Consider the following 21807-nt stretch of genomic DNA (forward strand, 5'->3'; position numbering starts at 1 on the left):
ATCGGCTTTCAGATGTGGTTACTAAGAATCCAGAGCTGTATAGGGACTATCATATCAGGAGCCAAGTCAAGCTTCACTTTACAGAGGACAAGTCCAGGTCACACTGCAAGCCTTCATAAGTCTTACATATGAAGGATGAGTTAATAGATTGCTGAGTGTTTGTAATGCATAGGCCTCATAATTAGATACGTGGAGCAAACTGCACGACTATAGGAACTGCCAACAAGTGTATTTTACAGTTTAACACTTTAACACTGTAAAATGTCCCAATCAGCACAGTTCTTATTAACAATCTTTAACTAGCAGGGAGCTTGGACCGCCTACGCCCACCAACCAACAGGATCCGCCTACATATCTGGATCCGCTCCAAACTTTACTGGATTCTTCATGTCCCACCCCTACAAAAAAATGACATGGAAATCCGTTGAGTAGTTTTAGTGTAGATCCACAAATGATTCTCTGAGAAATCAACGAAAATGCAAAAAAAACGCCTGATCTCTTAAAGAAAGTGAATCCGCCCCCTGGACCAGATCCGACCAAAATTTAATGGGTTCTTTTTTTGGTGGACACCCCCCCTTGTGTAATCCTGCTAACTAATAAATAAACAAACAAACGCAGATTACAACATATATTTAGGGAACTTGATGTGGTTTGTTTTTACTGTAAAATAAGGATCAGCTGATATAGTGTTGTCATTTGTTTCCTTTCTCAAATATCAGTATTTGTGTTTTGGAATCTGCATCAAATATCATTTCTATTTTTGTGACCTCCACCTGACTCAAGTCCAAGTCTGAAGTTCAACTTTGAGTGAATCCCTGGCACTGAACCTCTCCCCATGCGACCACTGCAAACTACAACAATCGTCATACATGCTCCATAGGAAACCAACGTGTCCTTACAATGCACATGTACATCTTCCTGTTCTGTATTTGTATCTCCCCTCGGACAATTTTAAGTGAAAGTCGCTCCATCTCCCACACATCACTGCTGACTATTTAAAGAGCCACAGGTCATAAATAAAGCCCCGGCCCCGCCACCCGCCCGTCATGCCACCGTGTTCTCCTGACGCCACACATCTGAGCAGCAAGAGTTGCATCAAGTGGAAATGAACAGCCTGTCTCAGTCGTTGGCCCTGAGCTGACCCGTCCTTATGCTCGGAATTTGGCATCAATGTTACGACACCTGCTGCTGTCATTAGAGTGTGTGCTGTCATTAGAGTGTGTGTCTGTGTGTGTGTGTGTGTGTGTGTGTGTGTGTGTGTGTGTGTGTGTGTGTGTGTGTGTGTGTGTGTGTGTGTGTGTGTGTGTGTGTGTGTGTGTGTGTGTGAGTGAGAGAGAGAGTGTCACAATACTTCATACGTCAATTGCGATTGTAGCTTATCTTCTGACTCTGACATGAATACACACACACAGATCTAAGAATGAGTTTATGCCACTCTATAAGTGATCAGGGATAGAGGGTAAGGACCTTCAGAGGCAGGTCAGTGCATAAACTTGATCCAATATGTTTGTAGAGGTCGAGTATCAAAGACTCTTACAAAGGTGAATTAAGTCAAACTTAAACTGCGCGTCATTTTACTGCAACCTTTGCACTTTTTACACTCTGGTTTTTAGGTTTTACTGCCAATTTTTTTCATCCTTTTAGTGTTTTATCATTTGAAGGGTTTTAAGGGCAATAGTCAACTCACTTTTATTATTATCGTTTTTATTCTGAATCTTACACGATATGTCCTTGTGGACTGTTATTCTGTTGTATAATGCAGCTGCGGTAGCACTTTGGCCCAAGAAAAATGTCCCCATGGGGACAATAAAGTATATTTGATTTGATGGATATCAGAAGATCAGCCTGTCGCCTGCATTAAAATGAGGATTGTGCAGCATTTTGTGAAGTTAAACTCTAGTACAAGTTTCACAAATCACAAAACACTTCATCTTTTGGCTCATCAGCACCACATTATCACAGTATCAGGACTTTGAATAGATTGTGCAAGAAACTGAGTTTATCCTGAAGAAAGAACCAAAAGGGACTTGGAGGAAGTGGCCTCTCATGTAGAGGAGTAAATGTCTGGTCGTAGTAGACTATAAAGGTGATTGTTGGTTACATCTGCATCTTTTTTTGTCTTTATTAACTCCGCCAAGTGGGTCATGCTTACGTCTGCATTTGTTTGTCTGTCTGTTCGCTTTGCAGGAATACACAAAAATTACAAGGGGAGAAGTCATTAAACTTTGGTCCAGATCGGGGGGGGCGGGATTGTGTTTTTGATTTTTGTGAATTCTCAGAGAATCATTAATGGATCATGATGAGAAAAGTCTGGCATGTTCAGGGTTCTGATGTAATTTGGTGCAGATCCTAATACAATGCAAAATTCATTTCATAGGGGCCTGTTGGGGGTGTTAGGCCTTGTTGGAGACATGCGTTTTTCTGAGTGTCAGTTTAGTTCTTATAATATTAAATTACAACTTTATTCTTGTAAGAGTATGGCATTCATTTCAAAATCTCTTTTTTGTGTGTATTGTGTGTTTCATTTAATGTATAATCCCCGAGAAGACTTTCTGGTTGTTTAGCTCCAAAATCTAAAACACAAGGTGTTGCTGACATTTCTGAAGATATATTTGTTTGTGATTATTTATCTTCCACGTCCAGGATATTTTAAAAGGAGAGTTCATATCTGTAGTTGCTGCAAGTCGTATTCAGCACGAGGTTTGTTTTTAGATTTGAACAGGCAGCTGGAAACCACTAGAGTCCTCCATGGCCATATGCAGAGTGTCTGTGGCAAGACTCTGACTCTGACGTGAACAGAGATCGACTACGCAAGGTTTATGTCGAGTGTATACACAACTGACTGATATCCAACTGTGCCCCCTGCTGTTACTCAGCCAATTACAAGCCACCGTTCTCATCACACCCCCACCCTGACTGAATCAATGAATGGTGCAAACTGACATACTCACTGCCCACATGCTCTGCCAGGCCCCTTGACCCTGCACACAGTGTCTGAGCTCTGGGGCAACAGCAGGCAGGAGTCATGTGCCTTTCACAAGCAGCGCAGGGGTGTTAATGCTGAAAAGCACGTAGATGATAACACTCACTCAGAGCTGGGGTCGGCCTTCAGGAACGTTTGGATGACCAGCGGTAACTCCGATTTGACGATGTACAGGTAGCTGGACATGGCTGTAATGGGACAGGAGAGAGGAAACGTGAACATGTGTGGCCAAGCGTGGTCGAGTGCGCTGTCAGACATGAGCAAACAGACATCAGAGAAGCCATGTCACAAGAACAGTTATCACACTGTGTTTGTGTAAGTGACGGAGCAGCAGCCGCGGTGCGACTGCGGACATCAAGGTCATGTCCCCTGCAAAAAAAAGGTTTTCTGGGAATTCCAGTACCCTACAGAGGTTAGGTTACATCATACAATCAAAAATATATTTATATAATTTTTTTTTAAAGATTATTTTATCAAGAAATTCCATTTGGGCTACTTAACAAATTAATATACATTTTTTATAAAACTAATTTACAGTATTTCCCCACCAGCATTTTAATGCTCTGAAAAAGCATAAAACATTTACGTTGAGTGAAAATAAAACTGATAGTTAACCGATAATTGGGACTATTTTGACAATAAATTGTATTGTTTTTTATAAGCAAGAATACAAAGCATTTTCTAGATCTAGCTTCTCAAATGTAAGGATCTGCTGCTTTTACAGGATAGTAAATTCTTTGAGATTTGGACAGTTGGTTTGACAAAACCAGCAATTTAATGAAATCGCTCTGGCTTTAGGGAAATGTGATCTTAAATATGATCTTACATAGTATCAGAGGACACACAGCAATCCTGTCTGTTACTTTGTTGGTTTGTCAGTAAGATTACATATTACTGAACTTGGAAGGGAGGATGGAACATGTGCCAAGAAAGAACCCATGGATCCGGAAAAAAGGGGAGGGGGCGGACCCTGGATTTCTTTTTCTCTTTTTTCATTCCAACATTATACAATATTTGGCTTTTTTTTCCCACCAATTTCCTTGGAAATAATTGATGGAACTTGATGAAAATAATCAGGTAAATTTAGGGAGTTGTTATGTGTGAACTTTGGTCCAGCTTCATAGAATTGGAGGGGACTGCCGAGCCTTGGCGGAGATATCAGTTCTGGTTAGTTCTGCTTTCGGGCTGAGCTAAAAGAAGAAATGTTGACTGAGCGCTACAAATGTAACGCACCATCCTGCTGAAATAAAGTAATGACAGTCTAATGTGTCTCAACAAAGATTTGGTCATTTGATCATCCAACGACTTAGGCTGGATGATCTCTTATTCATGGGAACACAGCAGTTTAAGCAGTTTAAAAACAGGTCTCCTTGTCTTTGATCTTAAAACAAACCTATTCCCCACAATTAAAGAGATGTACCGCCTGGAACAAAGCCACAGTAATACTGGTGGTTTAAGAAAATAAAGATGTGTGATGGTGGGGTCAGTGGGGTATAAACCCTGATCCATTTAATGATGTGTAATTCATGTTTTCTGCTGCAGGGTTTTCAGCGAACAAGTGACATAGTGTGTTGTGATCACATTAAACTCCTCACCTCCAATATTCTGCAGGGTAATTGCAATACCAGCGGCCATTTTTCCAGGAGTGCCAAAGGCTCTGTAGCCCAGCTGTTCATAAGCTCGAATCCCTGTAAACACATTACAAACGTTACTCAGTTATGTTTGCTGAGATGTCTCTTTGGGCAACACAATAAAAAATAACAAAAGAAAGTATGTGTGCTTGTTGAGTGAGGAACTATGTGTCATTTTCACAGTTTTAATATTTGACTAAATACTATAAACATTGTTCCGTGACAGGTTCTAGAATCATCTAATTCAATTTCTTATCGTAAAAAAATGATGTGTAGTAAAAGTTGAAATATAATGTAAATGTAGATTTTTGTTAGTTTGCTTTTTTGTGAATTTGCTGAAAGGTCCTTAATCAGCTTCTAACATTGTTTTGGTATGATCACTTTGATTTAATCCATATCAGTTTAAGATTATGGTCGTTTCACTGATATAAATGGTGCAACATGTAGTTGCACCATTTCCCTACAGAAGACTTGGACATTATGCATGGCTTACCCACAATGCCCGAGGCTTTGAGCAGCAGATGAATGGAGTAAGATGACAACGCTGCTACTGCAGTCAGAAGAAACCTGAGACACGACACAACAGGGAAAGTCAAACACTGTTTTGCTGCTGTTTACATGTTAACCTTTGTATTTCTCCAAAATCTGCATAGTTTGGAGTACAGCCCTAAAATTCTTTCATTTGTGTCTACGTCCACGTCCTGAAGCTGCTCAATGCTAATTGTAACACAATACCAATAGTTGAAACGAATAATACACATGAAACACAAGGAAGCATTCTTCAAATGTTAAGACGTTTGTCATTAAAATCAATATAACTGTACTCCATTGATAAAGGTCAATAGTCCTACGCATGATGAAAATGCTATTTCCCATAACCCCTTTCATCTAACAAGATGCAGTGTCCCTCCTACAGAGGCGCAGAGTCTTGAGCGAGCGCTTTCACATGAGCATTCCTGACGAGTCACAGGGGGAGCCCGAATCAATCACCTTTCTCAGGCCTTTTCCCAGCATTTCTCTGCGCTCATGTGTTCCTTGTATAGACACGACTGGAGTCTTTCCCTCTGGCACATCTCTGTAAGCCCTGAGATGTCACTGAAAAGCTGTTATAAAACCACCTGAGCTCCCTCAACTCACAAACAAGAGTTTATTTGTTCCTGTGAGAAAAATCAGTTGGAGTTTGATGCCATGTCTAAAAGAAGAGGACATCCTTCTCTGGATCCTGACCCCCCCTTGTGCAATATTCAGCAAGTGGCCTGGCTTTTCATGGCGGCTCTATTTCTGCACTCTGAGAACGCCTGTTTGTTTTGTGGCTGGTGGATCAAGGAACAAACATGTTGTAATAAAAACACACATAGGTGTCTATGTGCCCTGAAGAATGTGTCCGAATTCCTATGCAGTGTACTTTTTCCACTTATAAATTATCGGAGCTTATAGAGATATGAAGCACAAGAGAAACTGATTTTTGTTTGTTTATTTTTTTATTTTTTTAATGTACAATATAGGGAATAAACATGTTCTAGGGATCTTAGGATTTAGCTGAAATCTGATTGGCCCCTGAGGTGCCCTTGCCCTGTCAATAGTCGTATATAAAAATAACAGTTGGATATTATATGTAAACTAGTCACTTACAAACAATAAATATGACAAAAATATATATATATTTTTAAAGCTTTTTTGGAGAACAGTGTCATGTTATTCATGCAGGGGGGTTATATGTTTTCACACACAGCGTGATCTTGTGCTTGTAATAAAAGGAGGGATGCACCTCCTGTGGTTTCCATATCATCTCTGTGGTCAACTTTGATTTGCTGTTTGTTGTGTGTCTTGTTGGACACGTTGTCGTAATGGTGTTGATGATATTTAACCCTCAGCTTTGAAAACTCGCTAAGAGGCAGCAGAAATGTCTCTCGCTCCTTCTGCCACAATGATTCAGTTACTTCAAATCAGAAGTCACCAGCTCTAGTTTTAGCATCGCTGACCTTACTCCCAACAGAAAGAGATGGCTCCTCTTCATCAGAGGAGCTACTCTTCATCAGAGGAGCTACTCTTCATCAGAGGAACTACTCTTCCAAAGCTCTCACGTCGATCTGACCTCCACTTTTCCTCCTCAGTTGAGGGAAACACTGAGGCCCGTCTCTATTCCTGTCCCACCACTCGCTTTGCAGCTAAACAAACACAGACTATAAGGGCGAGACCAGCAGGGTGGTGGTCTGACGGCAGCAGCCTGCATGGAGCAGAAGGAAGTTGAGCCAACCAGATGCCTCACACAGGGTCTGGAGGTTTGATTATTTTGAGCTGTGGCCTTTCTGGTGTCTCCATGTGGCAACAAGGGTGGGGGGGGGCTTTAACCCTAACCCTAACCCTTTAGAAAAAGGGCACGATGGCAGACGACCAGATCATGGGACATAACATGTTAGCAGATGTCATGACAGACAATCACTTCTATAAGTAACTTCCACCACCATCACACAACCAGTGCAGCTCACTCCTACTGGAATTTTCCTATTATGTACATTAGAAATACTCATGACTTCATACTGCTTATGACATGTGTTTTTTTAAGTAGTGCAGAGCTCATTCATAACCTGCCTGTTTCAGAATGGGCTGGTTGTTTGGCCTGTGGTGATCCTGGTAGCAGCTTTTCTCTCTGAAACTGTAGAAGTGACCTGCAGTAAATACGTCATGACAAGTAATGGCCGGCGAACCTGCGTCGCCGCTGCTGCACAAAGGGCTGTTCACTTGTTTGTTCAAAGTTCAGTGAAGCTCGACTCAGTATGAAGAACCCCCGAGCTGGAGAATCAGTTGTCATTGCAGTTTTTGTGAACACGCACTTTGACAACGTCACTTGCATTGTTGGGTCCCAGCCGCGGTTTGGTACAGAGCACTGGTCCCCTGTTTATTAAACGTTTTGCATGTCCAAATCCCAACAAAGATTCGACCCTGCACTTCCTTGGGCCTTTAACAAAACTCATGCCAAGTGTGACGCCGATAAGATGAACGGTTCTCGAGATAGACAGAGATTTTCGGACATTATCAGATAAGTTAACCACTTCACGGACACGACAATCTATTCCAGTTTTTGAACATTGGGTAGATTCAAGCTTAGGTTTGGCAAATGGCCTCTGTTTCTCTTTCCTTCTTATTTACTCACAAGAAGAGGAGTATGCCAGTGTTGGCCATGGCGTAGGCCAATCCCAGGATCCCACTGCCCATGATAGCATTGCCCAGGTTGAAGACAGACATGCCAAAGGAGGTCTTTCCTTCAAACTGAGGGAAAAAAACAAAAGCATACAATAAATATATGACATATGAAAACCATAATGTTCTTTCTGTTGTTTTAAATCAGCAAAGTCTGGCAAACACTTACGTCTGTGAAGCGCGGGGGTTTCTTTCCATCAGTACTGGGCAGAAATTCTTCATTTTCCAGTCCTACATCAGGATCATCAAATCTACGGTGGGAAAATGTTGGTCTATTAAATGATGGTCTTTTTTTCTACTGCCAAAAAACGCACATGTATCTGCTGCAGACAGGGGTTAAAGTGGCAAGCTTATTTTTGTGCATTATGAAAACAAATGCAGTGGGAAGAAACATACCTGACTGTTTGAGTGCCATTTCTGTATATGGATCCACCCATCAAAGTGAGCACATGCATTTAGAAAAGAGTGAAGATTGTGCAGGAGGTAAGTCACACTTCATTCATTACATCCATTATCCAATTCATATTCATGGAAAACAGGTACAAAAGGCTTTTGTGGCTTTAGCTTAGTGTGGTAACTAAGTGTAACTAATACAGACAGAGAGTATAAAAAGTGATGGACACATGCTGGGCTTAATGCGATCACCGGTATAGAAGCAACACAGAGCAGCCATTCATGTGTGTGTGGAGCAACAGAAGTACACTCACTGATCCTCCTCGAGAAATGACTTCATTGGCACACTCGTGTCGTCCCCGGGGTCGTGGCTTTTCCCGTTGGATATGATGTTCGCCTCTGACTGAGCAGGCTCCATAATTCAAGTCGTTTCTTTTTGGCTCGTTTGTGTCCGACAAAAGGTCAAAATATCTAGGGTGAGAGCAGAAAAGACTTCATTTAAAATACAAAGCAAGGCCCTAGAATTATATTTTCAGTCATAAGTCAATTTCAGTCATAAGTCAATTTCCTATAAAGGGAGTATGGAAAAAAATAAACATTAAATACTTCTTTGGGTTGTTTCTGCAGAATTGTCAATCATATCTGATTATTAAGCTCTGAATATTTCATGTTTTAGACGATTGTGTTTTTCTTTAGTGAGCAACATTATGATCTTAAAGGGGACATAGCATGCAAATTCCACTTTGTTAGTGCTTCTACACGTTAATGTGGGTATCTGGCATGTCTACCAACCCAAAAACTCTGGGGAAAAAACACTCGCGCATTTTGTTATGGTTCCTCTAAGTCAGAAACGTCATGCTTGAGTGACTCGATTGAGCTTCCTGGGTTTTGTGTCGTAACAAGGCACTGGAAGTCTCCCTACATGGTCTTGGCCCACCCCCGTCCCCCCCCGTCCCCCCACACTCGTTACGCCGGGTTTACACCGGAGGCAGCGAGGCTGCGCAGCGCCGTTCCCAAGAACGCAGCCGCCTGGCTGTTCACACGGGACGAGCATTTCTCCGCGCTGGTCAGCCCCATAGACTGTATATATATATATATAAGGTCAGCCCGCGATTCTGCTTTCTCCGCTTGTTGTTGTACCCGTTGAATGTCGGGGTTCGGGGTAAATGATGGTCTTCATAGCCCCCCACCTCTCTTTCTCTCTCTGTCTGTCTGCTTGTGTGCTTGTAGTGGATGGGCAGAGGGGGACATTTAATTATGTGATTGGGAAAATTAAAACTCCAGGACAACAGAAGGGGAATACAAAGTATGGGATGCATATTTGATAATTTATATCATATAAAATATGTAATTTATATCGTTTAAAATCATGGGGGGAGAGGGGGGAGGGGGGAGCTGGCTCACTAGCATTTAAAGGAACAGGCACTCAAAACAGGTCACTCTGTGGAGGGCTGTTTTAGACAGGGTAAAAAGGAGCTGTTTTAAATGATCCTTGTGGTATTTTGACCAAAGTATGTTACAGACATTTCATTAAGACCCCAAGGAACCATATCAACTTGTGGTAAAATGGGCATGCTATGTCCCCTTTAAACAGCAGTTTTACATTAGTTTGGCAAAGATGTCATAATTCTTGTTCACTGTGGTCATTTAATTCCATTTAATTTCACAGACTTACAGTGTCAGAGTGAACAGAAAGTTTCTGTTTGGTCGAGCAGGAATATTTCTGGAGTTACTATTCAGGCATGTCAGGTTTCTGAAACCCTGCCCTCAGTGTCAGACATCATGAATCCTTATATCTAACATTTCTCTGCTGGAGTGACTAACTGCTGTTGACGCTGTGAGTTCCGACACCCGGGACCTGCCCCCGTTTACACACTCATCAATTCACTCACTGAAACCTCTGCCGACAGACAGCAGCTGTAAATGATCCCGCGTTGCGATAAAATGCTGGAAAATGTGAAAGAAAACTTCTTTGTGTTTTCCAGAACTTTGTTACCGAGCAAGGCAAACACGTCCAGACCACACGGTCAAAGGCCATGGTCTATTTGAGTTTGTTTTTTTGTTTTTTTTTACATTTTGTTTGCTCTAGTGTTTTGTGTAAAGTCATAAGCCGGCAGATTCTCAGTGTTACAGCCCTCGTTTTTAATGACGGATTTAAGCGAAAATGTGCTTAAACAAAACAAAACCCCTCACAACAACACCCTCTGTGAAATTACAGATAAAGCAGTTCGCAAAACAGTCATTTATGTAATACTTTAATTACACATTTTCCCTTTATTTGTACTTGTTTGGGGTTTGCTGTGGCTGCGATATTAAGACGTATATTTGTCAACCAGGAAGCGATTATCCCACTTGTACATCCACAACCCCAGTGAATCCTCTTTACCATTTCACTCAGAGAGACAATAACTTGTTGTTTGCTGCTTCTGCTGTGTCCAGTGCACAGCAGCTCAGTTGTGTTCTCAGTGTCCTCTCACTGTTACTGCCATTCACACTGTGCACACGAGTGGCCATTGATGCTGAACCACTGCTGGAAACTTGAGGCATAAAACAAAGTGACAGTGGATGCAATATACAACACAATAATGAGGTAGTGTAAAGAAATTGATGATCAATCCAAGTCCAAATTATCCTATTTAAACCTATCGAACATAACAAGTAACATAAGGTGATTTCAAATGACGTCAGTTCTTCCTGTTACTACAACACATGCAATGATACATTTGCAGAGGTGACTGAAACTTTCCCTTAAAAACCACATTAGGTAGAATAACACAACTGAAGAACCAGAAAACGTGGATCGAGACGTATTCCAGCCAACAGGAACCACACGAGGACACTGTATTTACAGTGAATACAGCAACAAGCTCATCATGGCCTTTTTCCACCCATATGATCCCTTGTTTGTTGCCATACTGAACTGTAGCTATGCGTCATATGTTCGACCTCATTTATATCACATGTGGTGTATGTTTGCAAACGGAGGTTAAACTGTGTCTTGGGTGACATTTGAAAACTTTTTTTATCAGTGACCTTTGTGAAGGAAAGTAGGTGGAATTCAATTTGTTTCCATGCATTGTTTAAATAAAGTTTATGTTATCTGCAAGTATCTATTACTCAGGTTCATCTAAGACAAAAGAAGAACCAACTACCCTGACAGTCAGAACCTTCTTCTCTTATAAAGCCATATTCACGTAGGCTCTGTATTTCTTTTACAAATACAGGTTTATATTTTATTCATTTTTCCATTGCTTTCGGTCAGAATCCAATATGTGAAATAAAACTATTGTGATGTTCGAAGAAAAAAAAGCTTCTCCATCTCTAATGGCCATCTCTGTTCATACTATGAATCTCATGACTCTGCATAAGGATAAATGCAACCACTGAAAAGGTCTGAGGGGCTGTAAAGAAAAACTGTCACTTGCTTCTCAGTTTCAGCGATAAACGCAATAAGCAGAGGAAGCCCCAAATAATGAATTTACTTATTCAGCCATTTTTTTTTTACAACTACAAAAAACTCTATCGGGAATGATTAGAGAAATAATATGAAGTATTTCCAGATGTTCTCTGGGCCTATAGGAAATCCAAAATACCCGTATGGCCACATTGATCTCTTGCAGTTCTCTGTTAAAGGTATTAAACTATAAACATTCAATTTATAGGTCACTATACTGCACAGCTTTGCAGTTCGCAGTCCATCAGCTGTGTAAATCCATGTGACAGATCTGAAACATCTGATATGTACAGACTAGAACATTTACAGATCAGGTAGCTAAACAGACTCGGCGGTGGGGTTATTCCTGCAGCGTAATCGAATCTGGTGACGACTGAAGGGGAGGCACAAACAGTTTAACTAAATGTGCGTCCATAAACATGTCCGTCAAGATGATCCGAGACAGCTTGTTAAAGACTTGACAGAGCTGGTATTTGAAGGGGACGCGTTGCTGTGAGTTGAAACACATATTTCACATTAAATCGCAAAGTATTTTGTTTATAAGTCAACAAAACGATTAAATTGATATTTCCGATACAGCCATAACAGTTTGTATGCATGCAGCTTGATGTGTAATAATACCAGGTTAATTAGCAGTATAAATGGATTACTGTAAAAACCATGTATGCACAAATTGTGGTTCAAAGTAAGGGACATTGACTCATTGTTTATGGGGGTGGAAGGCGATGCAAAAGTTAAAGATAAAGCTGACACTTGACATTGATGCCTGTCATCTACCTCTTTGTTCACCTCTCTGTATCCTGGGGGACTTCCCTGCAGTTTTCAAAATATAAAATAAGAAAGTCCCTCTGTATTTTGAAGGTAAAAGCTGCCAAGTTGTGAAAATGTTCTTTTCCAGAACATCTGCAAACCTCCCTAACAGATGGGAGTATAGCTCACCCACTGGTGATAAGGGACATACAGTTTCTACATCATGAGATGAAATGTTCTCAGAAAACGGTTGGAACTATATTTACTGTTACAGAATACTGCTTCCTGTGTATCTGGCAAAATGCCCTATGAGCATATCCTCTTCTCCCAACAGGGGGGGGGTCACCTTACACCCGTGCACTCTCCTGCAGCCCACAGTGAGTTCTGTTATGCAACCAATCGGCCATGAAGGGGCACGAGAGTGAAAAGTGCAATTCTAAGTTACTGGACTTGCATGACATTTAAAGTGTTTGAACAGGTGGGCGAGGGAATGATGATAAGCTGTTCGCCTTTTGTCCATTACTGCGAGAGAAGGGAACAGCTGTTTGTAAAAGATTTTATCCTGAGGAGAAATGTAGCTGCACTCTCAACAATGACTTCCCATCTCTTGCTGTGAGAGTTGGACATAAAACAGGAGAGGCAGGGGATAAGTGTGGGGCAGTGGGCGAGCACATGCACATGAGGAGATGCCCATGTGGTGGTGTATCAGGCACGAGGTTCAGCCAAGAGCGCCTGGCAGCACCAGCTCATCCTCAGCCACGTGCCTGCTGGGGACAGAGGAACACCATGGTGGTAAAACACAAAACTATTCCACAGACAAATGTTGTGTTACATAACTCGTACAAACGCAACCCACGTATAAATTCTGAGTCATTTTCAATCTGTAAATATGCATCTGTGCCTGTGATTTACAACGTGTAGATCATTTGTACGTCAACTCATTCGTGTGAAGCAACATTTTCGAGTACACTCACCATTAGATGGCAGTATGCAACATTTATGGATGGCAACGCTAGGTAGCTGGATTTGTTTTATGACCAATTTTCTTATGATGAAAATGTTTTTTCATTTACTGTAAAAAGTCACTCAGCGTGCTAACTTAACGAACGTGAAAAGTAAACAGCTACTCAGGGTTTACGTGTAACAACATATTTAACAATTTACACGCTAGCTGCATTTGTGGATGTCGTGTGATGCATGACAACACACACACAGAACTTTTTGTAGATGCTAAAAACTAATTGTATAAAAATGCTATGATAGACAACTCAACACTCAAGTCTGTGTGGCAGCTCCATACAGTGAATAAAATAATATGAATAAAAAATCTGCCAAATCAAGGTGTGCTTGGATATGATATCAATATAAAAGGAAGTCAAAACAATGTTTATTAAAGCATAATTGCAGAATGAATGTGGATGTATATGCAGGCTGTCTCCGCACACAGACTGACTGAATGGTTTAAGAGATCATAAAAGGAAGCAGCCGTTCCACAGTGAGATAAGGAGCCAAGATACAGTTTAATAGGCTGTTTTACAAACGGCCACTACAATCTGTGTTCACACAAGGTGGGAATATTGAGCTGAGCTGTTGTTAAAGTGGTGATTTGTGAGGCAACATCAAACTATAGCGAATAAGCCTGTCCTGCTTTATTAATCCAGTTAATTTGCAACATGAAGGCAGGAGTGATGACAACTGGACCCCTGAAATTTGCCTTTCATAAAGTGTTGACAGATGCATTTCAGAAATGTCAAATGTTTCAAACATATTGTAGAAAGTTATGGGTATGACTGCAACACTTGAGTTTTTGTTTACAGCATCATGTTGGTACAGATCTGTTAGGCCTTGAATTCAGGCAACAATAAACACAACAGATCTATGTTCAACTCACAAGTACTGAATCATTGTTGACAGTGTGAGGACACATAAAAAAGGAAAATCTGTGCAACGCTGAGGAAAAACCATGCAATAAATTCTGCCTCTCGTGAACCCAGTAACCATAAAATGAAAGAACGTAATTTATCAATATCAATGAGCCTCTTCCAGCACAATCAATATAGGTGACAGTGCTAGAAACAGTTGTACTGGAAGGTTGTACATTTTTTTTACAAATGTTAAAGCCGTTAATAAATCTGATCAGATATTTATATTAGCAGCAAAATATGAACTAAAATCAAAAAGATAATAATTCATGATGAAATGTTTGTAGGCTGTAAGATCTGCTTTACATTCTGAAACATTAATATTCACACCAGTAGGCTACATTAATGTGGCCGTAACCAATATTTCTATAACAACAAATCAAATGGTGAAAGTGACCACTCATTATAACAACCCCACAGAGAAGTATCACATGAATCTGTGGAGATAATCAGCTGCATGGAACCTTGCAACACATTTTAGCTAATTGTTTTGTGTCTCTCTCTCTCTCTCTCTCTCTCTCTCTCATCGACCTCATTTCATCGATAGCAGCTCGAATAAACAACGTGCGCCTCCGGTGCAGCAGCAAAACACCAGAGAGACAAAGTCAGCAGCTTCCTGAGGATGACAGTGGAGAATTAAGCTACTAAACCACATAGAAACCACAGGAGTTGGTAGAGACAAAAAATGGAGCTAAAAGGAAAACAAACTTAAATTTGACAGGATGCAAAGATGCCTCTAAATTAATGGTAATACTGCTCTGTGTCTACCAGATATGTGAATAAACAGCTGACACCCACCAATTTTGCTGTATCAACTCAAAAGGTCACGATATATTGCGATAACAAATCATTTCTGAAGGGGTCAAAGATCATCGCGCAAATGATGGAGGAGAAAATCACTATAAAGCTTTGTGTAGCTGAAGGCAGTCAGCGATTCAGGTGATTATTCTCTGTAGGTTCATCACTACCAATCACACGGTTTTCACATCATTTCATATTGTTGATATACAAATGTCGATTATAGCTGCTTTAACTATCTATAAGTAACCATCTGCCTGTTGCTGCCTTATACATATTCCAGGATTTTCTCGGGTCAAAACTTGAGACTTGAATGTTCAAAACTAAAGTGTAAGTAAGTCTAAGAGCCAGACCATTACATCAGATTACATAACAGTTAATAGCTGAAATTCAATATACACTGGAGTTTGTAGCTTGTCAAGTTTACAGGGATTTATTTCTTGCAAGTGTTCACAAACAGTAACATGTGGCTCTCTGTAGATTTTTAAGAGAACATATTTGGGACTAATTTCTCCAGGAGGAACAAAATCATCGGAGCACTGGTGTAAATTTTTTTAGGCTGTCCAGAACTACTGAGCATAAAAGATATAAGAAGTTGAGAAAGTTTGAATTTTCTCAAAAGATGAACAAAGCATAAGTTGTTCAAGCACTTCACTGGAAAAGAAAAATGTTTAAGATCAAAAAAGCCTGGAGGGAGAACATTTAAACTTTCAAATGGTGGATTACATCAGTTCACTCATATCTACAACAAGTACATTCTGTACTTAAATAAATGGCTCCACTTGAATACTCAATGTCAACAAAGGACAATGACTTTCTAGTGATATAAATATAAACAGACAACAGCACATGACCAGGTTTGGTTCAACCCCACAGATTAAGCGCCTCTTGACACAGTTAATAAAAAAAACACACACGCACGCGCGCGATGAAGAGCAGTGGTGGTGCTCAAAATGTCAACAGGGTTCAGGTGACACAAATTAGCAAAGATAATAATAACCTCTGGAGGGCGTGATACTTGAAACTTGGGCCGAGCTGAACACCGATATCCACGGGTCTGCTCGGCGTGACGGAGGAGCACAGCTGGCTGCCTCCCACATTGATAACACACTGGCCTTCTGCACAACGCGCACCTGTCCAGCTCCTGCTCGCACTCTCAGCCACTCTGATCGCCACACATGCTCACCGAGGTCAATGACCGCAGTCGGGCTTATCTGCTCACTCTCCACTGCGATGAACCCGGCATGAAAACCCATGTAGGGTGTTGGTGTTTAGATAGGGGGCAAAGTCAAAAACATACCTCCCCTCCCTGGCCCGCATCACCTTGAATACACACAGAGGTTCTCTACACAGGCTACCTGCCCCCCCGTGTCAGTTACAAGTTTCCACACTTTTCTGGGTTTGATACTTTAATACGATATTTCACGTCAGGTAGTTACGTGCTTTCAACAGTGCAGCCACAGTTGATGACGAGGGATCACTTCTACTCAAGCAACTGTGACCAAAGTGCCTTGTTTCACTTCACCTGACCAGTCGAGGCCAGAAATTGCAAAACCACCTCTTCCAAAATGGAAGCTTACAACCTGCAACCTGCTCGGAAACGTTTTCAATCTTTCACATTAACGAGACACATGAAGCTGGTTCTGAAAAACTTGACAATGTTTGAAAAGTCCCAGCAGACAACTAATAAGTGTGCAAAAAAACATTGTTAGAATTATCATTAACAATTTTGACAACCTGCTATAACGCAGCCTCTAAGGGGCTAGTTACCTGTCAACTCTGTAAACAATGATGTAGCCTTCACCTAACACACATTCATATTATCAGGGCTTCAAATAGTGATTACTTATGATAATCTGAAAATGATCTTCTTCTCATTGGGTCTATAAAGTACCACCATCCTTATCACTGTTTCAGCCAATGAACCAAAGATTTCAGTTAACTGCCAGATAAGAAAGAGGAAGCAGCAAACCCTCAAAATTAAGAGGCTGGAACCAGCAAATCATGACATCTTTGTTTGAAAAGGCAAAATAATGACTGGTCTGCTAAAACAAAAGGAGACATTTGATTTGATGGATTGGAGCATTAAACAAAATCACCTAAACATTCACTGCTCAAAGAAAAATACAAAACCACCAAACCTTCAGGTCACAAAAGACAAAAAGTCCTGTCCCTCATCTACTCATTCAGTAAAAAAAAAAAAGATTTCAAAAACCATATTTGTTGGGCACATACTAATTACAGACGGAAACAAGCTCAGTTCGCACACAGATCCTGTTCAGCAGAAACTTCCCACACTCACAGGGCGCTCTTCCTCCACAAGGGAGGCCTATTTGTAGCCTGCAATTACACTGGCAACGCGCTTTAAAAGGCTGCTACTGGTTGTTATAGCTACTGCTGTTGAACTGTCGTCAGCGCACAACACTTAGACGTGTTATAAGTGCGGTTGAACATTATTCAGAGGAGAAAACTATCATTTTTGATCGGGCAATGTTTTCTGGTGGCAGGAGGAGGAAAAGGAAACCGGCTCTTCGTTGAACCCGGTGTCATGTGGCTGCAGAGCACCGAAACTTGGAGGTGGAGACTGAGAAAAGTACAGAAAGGTCCCACGCTTCAGGGGCTTTTAAAAACGCACATGTTACAAAGAAACGTGTAAGAATATCGATTTGTTTATCGATTAATCGCGTGGAACTGCTTGTAAAACCCACCCTCACACAGCAACTGAATCTTGGGCACATTTACGCACAAACTTTCATCAAACCAAAATAAAATATACCGCTGGAAACATCTGGATGGATGGCACTGCGTTATTAATCCAGATGTCCATTTCATCTGTTGCATCTGTCTTTTAACTTCCAGGCTCATCCTCCAACGAGAGAAAGGACTGGAACTGCAGCAGGGTTCAGGACAATAGATGACTATCTGTCAATAACTCCCTGAAGCACATGGTCGTGACATCTGGACTTGGCGCTCACTCCCCAACGACCAAACATGCGATTTTTGCCTTTAATGATCAAAGCCGAATGTCCAACTCTACACCACCATGTGATCATATAGGCCATACATGCATCATGGGCTGTGTGTTTTCAGTATTTCCCTCTGGGCTACTATATACATATGAGGTTGGAAAAAAGCCCAATTTCTCAAGGTTTTAAAATATCACTTCACAAGCATCCACCTTCGAAAACGGTTAAAAGCAAAGACCACGTCAAGTACAACTGGATCAAAACAAAGCGTAGTGGTCTTTCTTTTAGTAGCAAACAAGTCCCATAGGTTTCTTCAGTCTTACCAAAGTCTCTCTCTCTCTCTCTCTCTCTCTCCTCTCGAAGCTTCAGGTTAATTCCTCCGGTGAGTGTTGGAACAATTTGATGATCGATGACTTTCTCCTTCCTTCTTATATCTTCTGTCTCTCTTCTCGGCGCGGTCGCTATATCTACATTTATGGGTGTTTTACGCACGTCGGGTCCGTCGCTCTCCAAGCCAGCAGCTGCAAAATGCGCTCTGAGAAACGCTCGGCATGGTAAAACCTTCTGGAGCTCATCTGTGGGGGTCGAACCATTGGTCCGCCTCCTCCTTTGCACCCACCCCCAAACCTCGCTGTAGGTCTGCTCCTGGAGGAGGTGAGGAGGGAAGCAGAGACAGTGGAGGTCTCAGTTCAGGCTGTGGGACGACTGCATTAGGCCATTTATGACAGAGGTGCCAGAATATAGTCCCAAAATCAGAGACTCATCATTGTTGAGTGGATCACACTTAAGTCTCCTGAGTGGTTGTGGGCATTTAAGTAGACATTAGTAAACATTAACCCAGGGGTGAGGAGGTCATGTGGCCTCACCATGCAATAAATTAAAGTCACTAATTGCTTTCAAATGGGAAGTTGAACTGTAAGACGAAACCAATTTCTCTCTTTTCTTTTCTATTCTTTATAGGAAAAGTGTAGCAATAGACTTACATTGATTCAAATTTTGTTTTACGGCATTGTGTAAATTTGAGTTTAGGATGAACAGCTGAAATATCACAAACAAATAATTGTATTGTTGTCATCTGAATAAAATTCGGGAAAGAAACTAGCCAAACTGGTAAATTGTCTTTAGGTCGTCAAATATGATACTAAAAAATCATAGGTCATTTTTTCCACAGGCAAATACCATGCAATAAATGAAACTTCTGATTGATTTTAATTGTACAGTTCCAAAGCAAGCTTAAACAAATTTCACTTGATCTCCTTTTCCATTTCTTTTCTTTTCTTCTTTGAGGACTTATTTTTTATTACTTTTTATCAATACAGCCTACATTTATAATAACGTTCGTTGTAACATTGTGCAGGTTTAAGTTTAGGATATTTACAACTGAAATATCACTAATAAATAATTGTGCTGTAGACATAAGAATAAAATATAGAAATGCTTAATTGCCATTGCAATATGGAAAGTTGCCTTCGGGCCATCAAATATTATACAAAAAACACAGAGGCATGAAACACAAAATACACAAGTAAAAATATTGATTTTGAACTAAAGTATTGAAACAATAAAACACTGTGGAGCAATAAGATTAGCAGCTCAGACTGGATCTGGCTACGATGTTGAAACTTATAACACAGTGAACCTGCTATATTCAACATAAAGTAATATTACACTTAAAGTGTTCACTACAAGTTTACCAAAAAAAATCCATGAAGCAGAAATGGATCTAAAGTAATTATGCAGCCCTTCTAGTGGCCTCTAGAGGCCATGTTGCATTAATGACATTTTAGGATACCTGGGTTCAACAGGTTAAATAGTTCAATAGTTCACATGGTGCTAGTCTCTTGCACTTGTGGCAATTCACCACAAAACAGAGACAAAATGAATGACCTGACGCTGGAGGTAAAATCAATTCAACAATAATATTAACAAACTAACACGCAGCGCTTAGCCATGTGGTTAATGTGTGAAACGCTTTTTTATAGGTGTTTTATAGGGTTTTAACATAAGTGTTTACGTTTGTAAGACTAGTATAGGCTACTAATACAAATTGGGTGTAAAGATTGGATAACTGAGCAGGCCATGGTACTCCGATGAAAATGTATGTTAGATCATTAGGGCCGTTGATAGTAAAGCATGAACAGATACAATATACAGTATAGATACAAGGCTAAGAACGAAGATCTGCAATCTGCAATAAATTATTTTAGCCACAGCACAAACAAGCCTTGCAGAATACGGCACTAATCCATTAACATATAGTTTATAAAACAAAAACAGTAGCAAAGAGTTGCCTATTTACACATCTAACAGACACACAGCAACATTTGGTCTCAAAAATGTATTCGTTGCTGTTCTGGTTTTTACATGTATCAATAAAAAACAACATATCTGGAAATTCTGTTGAACAGTGTGTCACCTCCATGTGATTCTCATCCTCTGCTTTCATGAGTGAGTCATTCTACGGACCAATGGAAGACTCATTGTGAGATAGAAACATGGTGGGACAAGGTTTCACCCAGACTGTACCTGCTGTGTTACAAAAGCAGCAGGTTGAAGATATGAATCATACATTCCACACACCCACGTTCAAACATGACAATGAACTCAGCGTGTATTCTGGGCCCATACACCATGTTATCATTATATTGCATGCAACATGTACAATACCCTTGACAGGAAATATTCCCAGCTACAGGAACCAAAAGTCATTTTATGAATATCAAGTCAATATCATCAATATGGCTGATTGTGCTTTCTATGCATGTTAGATCCTTCATCATCTGTGTTTTAAATATTATAAAGTTAAACAACCGTGTCTAATCTTCACATGTGGTAAGACACACTGCAAGTTTATACCATGTCTGTGTCCTTCTGTCTACAAATGTAGTTGCTGGGAAGTGTGTTAATAATTTAATTTAATGAGTTGAGTAAACTCCTGGCAGTTCATTCATTCAACTCATCCTTCAAAGTTTAAACAGTTCCTTTTTAAAAGCTCCTAAATCTGAAAATTCAAAATACACATATTAAGCTGAATTAACTTCAAATCTTTGTATGTACGGCCCCTGCTTCAAATGAAACGATATACATATTATATTAAGTAAATAAAATGTGTGATATAGTTAGTGGACTCAAAGTTTAAAATTCGGATTATCCTGCCGACTACAAGCTGCAGACTGATGCTTTGCACACATTGGTCAAAATCCGCTGAACAGAACATTGTCAAGTTAATGATCACTTTTACAATTTATTATGTAGAGTTACGTAAGCCCATTCATAAAGAGAGGGATCCAGCTCATCTTACTCAAGCTGCAGATGGAGGTTTGATTTTTGTAATATTTCGGAGAAACCATGGGGTAATAAAACAGCGGAGATCCAATCTATGACCACAGGAATCAAGGTGTATTGCTACACTATATTAATGTAACAAGAGGTGGACGTGAAGTTAAGAACATTTCTCCCTGAGAGGTGGAAACATCAGACGACCTTCAAGTCCACGAAATGAACCCACGGGACTGTATTATGTTTCATTGTGTTTATATAAGGGCTTCCAGCACAGAGACATGCAAACTGACCACCTCTTTGAATCAAGAAACAATATTATTTATCATTTATTACATAACTCACAGGCCAAGTGTTTACTTCATAGTCTGACAATGGAAACAGAGTATCCCATAAATAACAGCCTTCATTCTCCATTTACAGGATGCTT

General features: G+C 40.5%; 1 protein-coding gene across 3 annotated transcripts in view; it reads right to left on the reverse strand.

Annotated features, from left to right (window-relative positions):
- Positions 1–18677, reverse strand: part of slc38a3b (solute carrier family 38 member 3b) — a 28150-nt gene extending 9473 nt beyond the window's left edge. The window contains exons 1-8 of one of the 3 annotated variants that reach the window (XM_035151539.2): positions 18422–18677; positions 8523–8679; positions 8212–8232; positions 7985–8066; positions 7769–7884; positions 5108–5181; positions 4579–4671; positions 3090–3171 (exon numbers count right to left, since the gene is read on the reverse strand). In XM_035151539.2, coding sequence (XP_035007430.1) covers positions 3090–3171; positions 4579–4671; positions 5108–5181; positions 7769–7884; positions 7985–8066; positions 8212–8232; positions 8523–8626 — 572 coding nt within the window. In that variant the 5' untranslated portion in view covers positions 8627–8679; positions 18422–18677. Of the gene's footprint in view, positions 1–3089; positions 3172–4578; positions 4672–5107; positions 5182–7768; positions 7885–7984; positions 8067–8211; positions 8233–8522; positions 8680–17273; positions 17876–18421 lie in introns of those variants that run through there. The other 2 variants (XM_035151541.2, XM_035151542.2) reach the window with 2 other exon arrangements.
- Between the last annotated feature and the right edge of the window lie 3130 nt (positions 18678–21807).

Source organism: Hippoglossus stenolepis, chromosome 3 (assembly GCF_022539355.2).
Source record: "Hippoglossus stenolepis isolate QCI-W04-F060 chromosome 3, HSTE1.2, whole genome shotgun sequence".
Lineage (NCBI taxonomy): Eukaryota > Metazoa > Chordata > Actinopteri > Pleuronectiformes > Pleuronectidae > Hippoglossus > Hippoglossus stenolepis.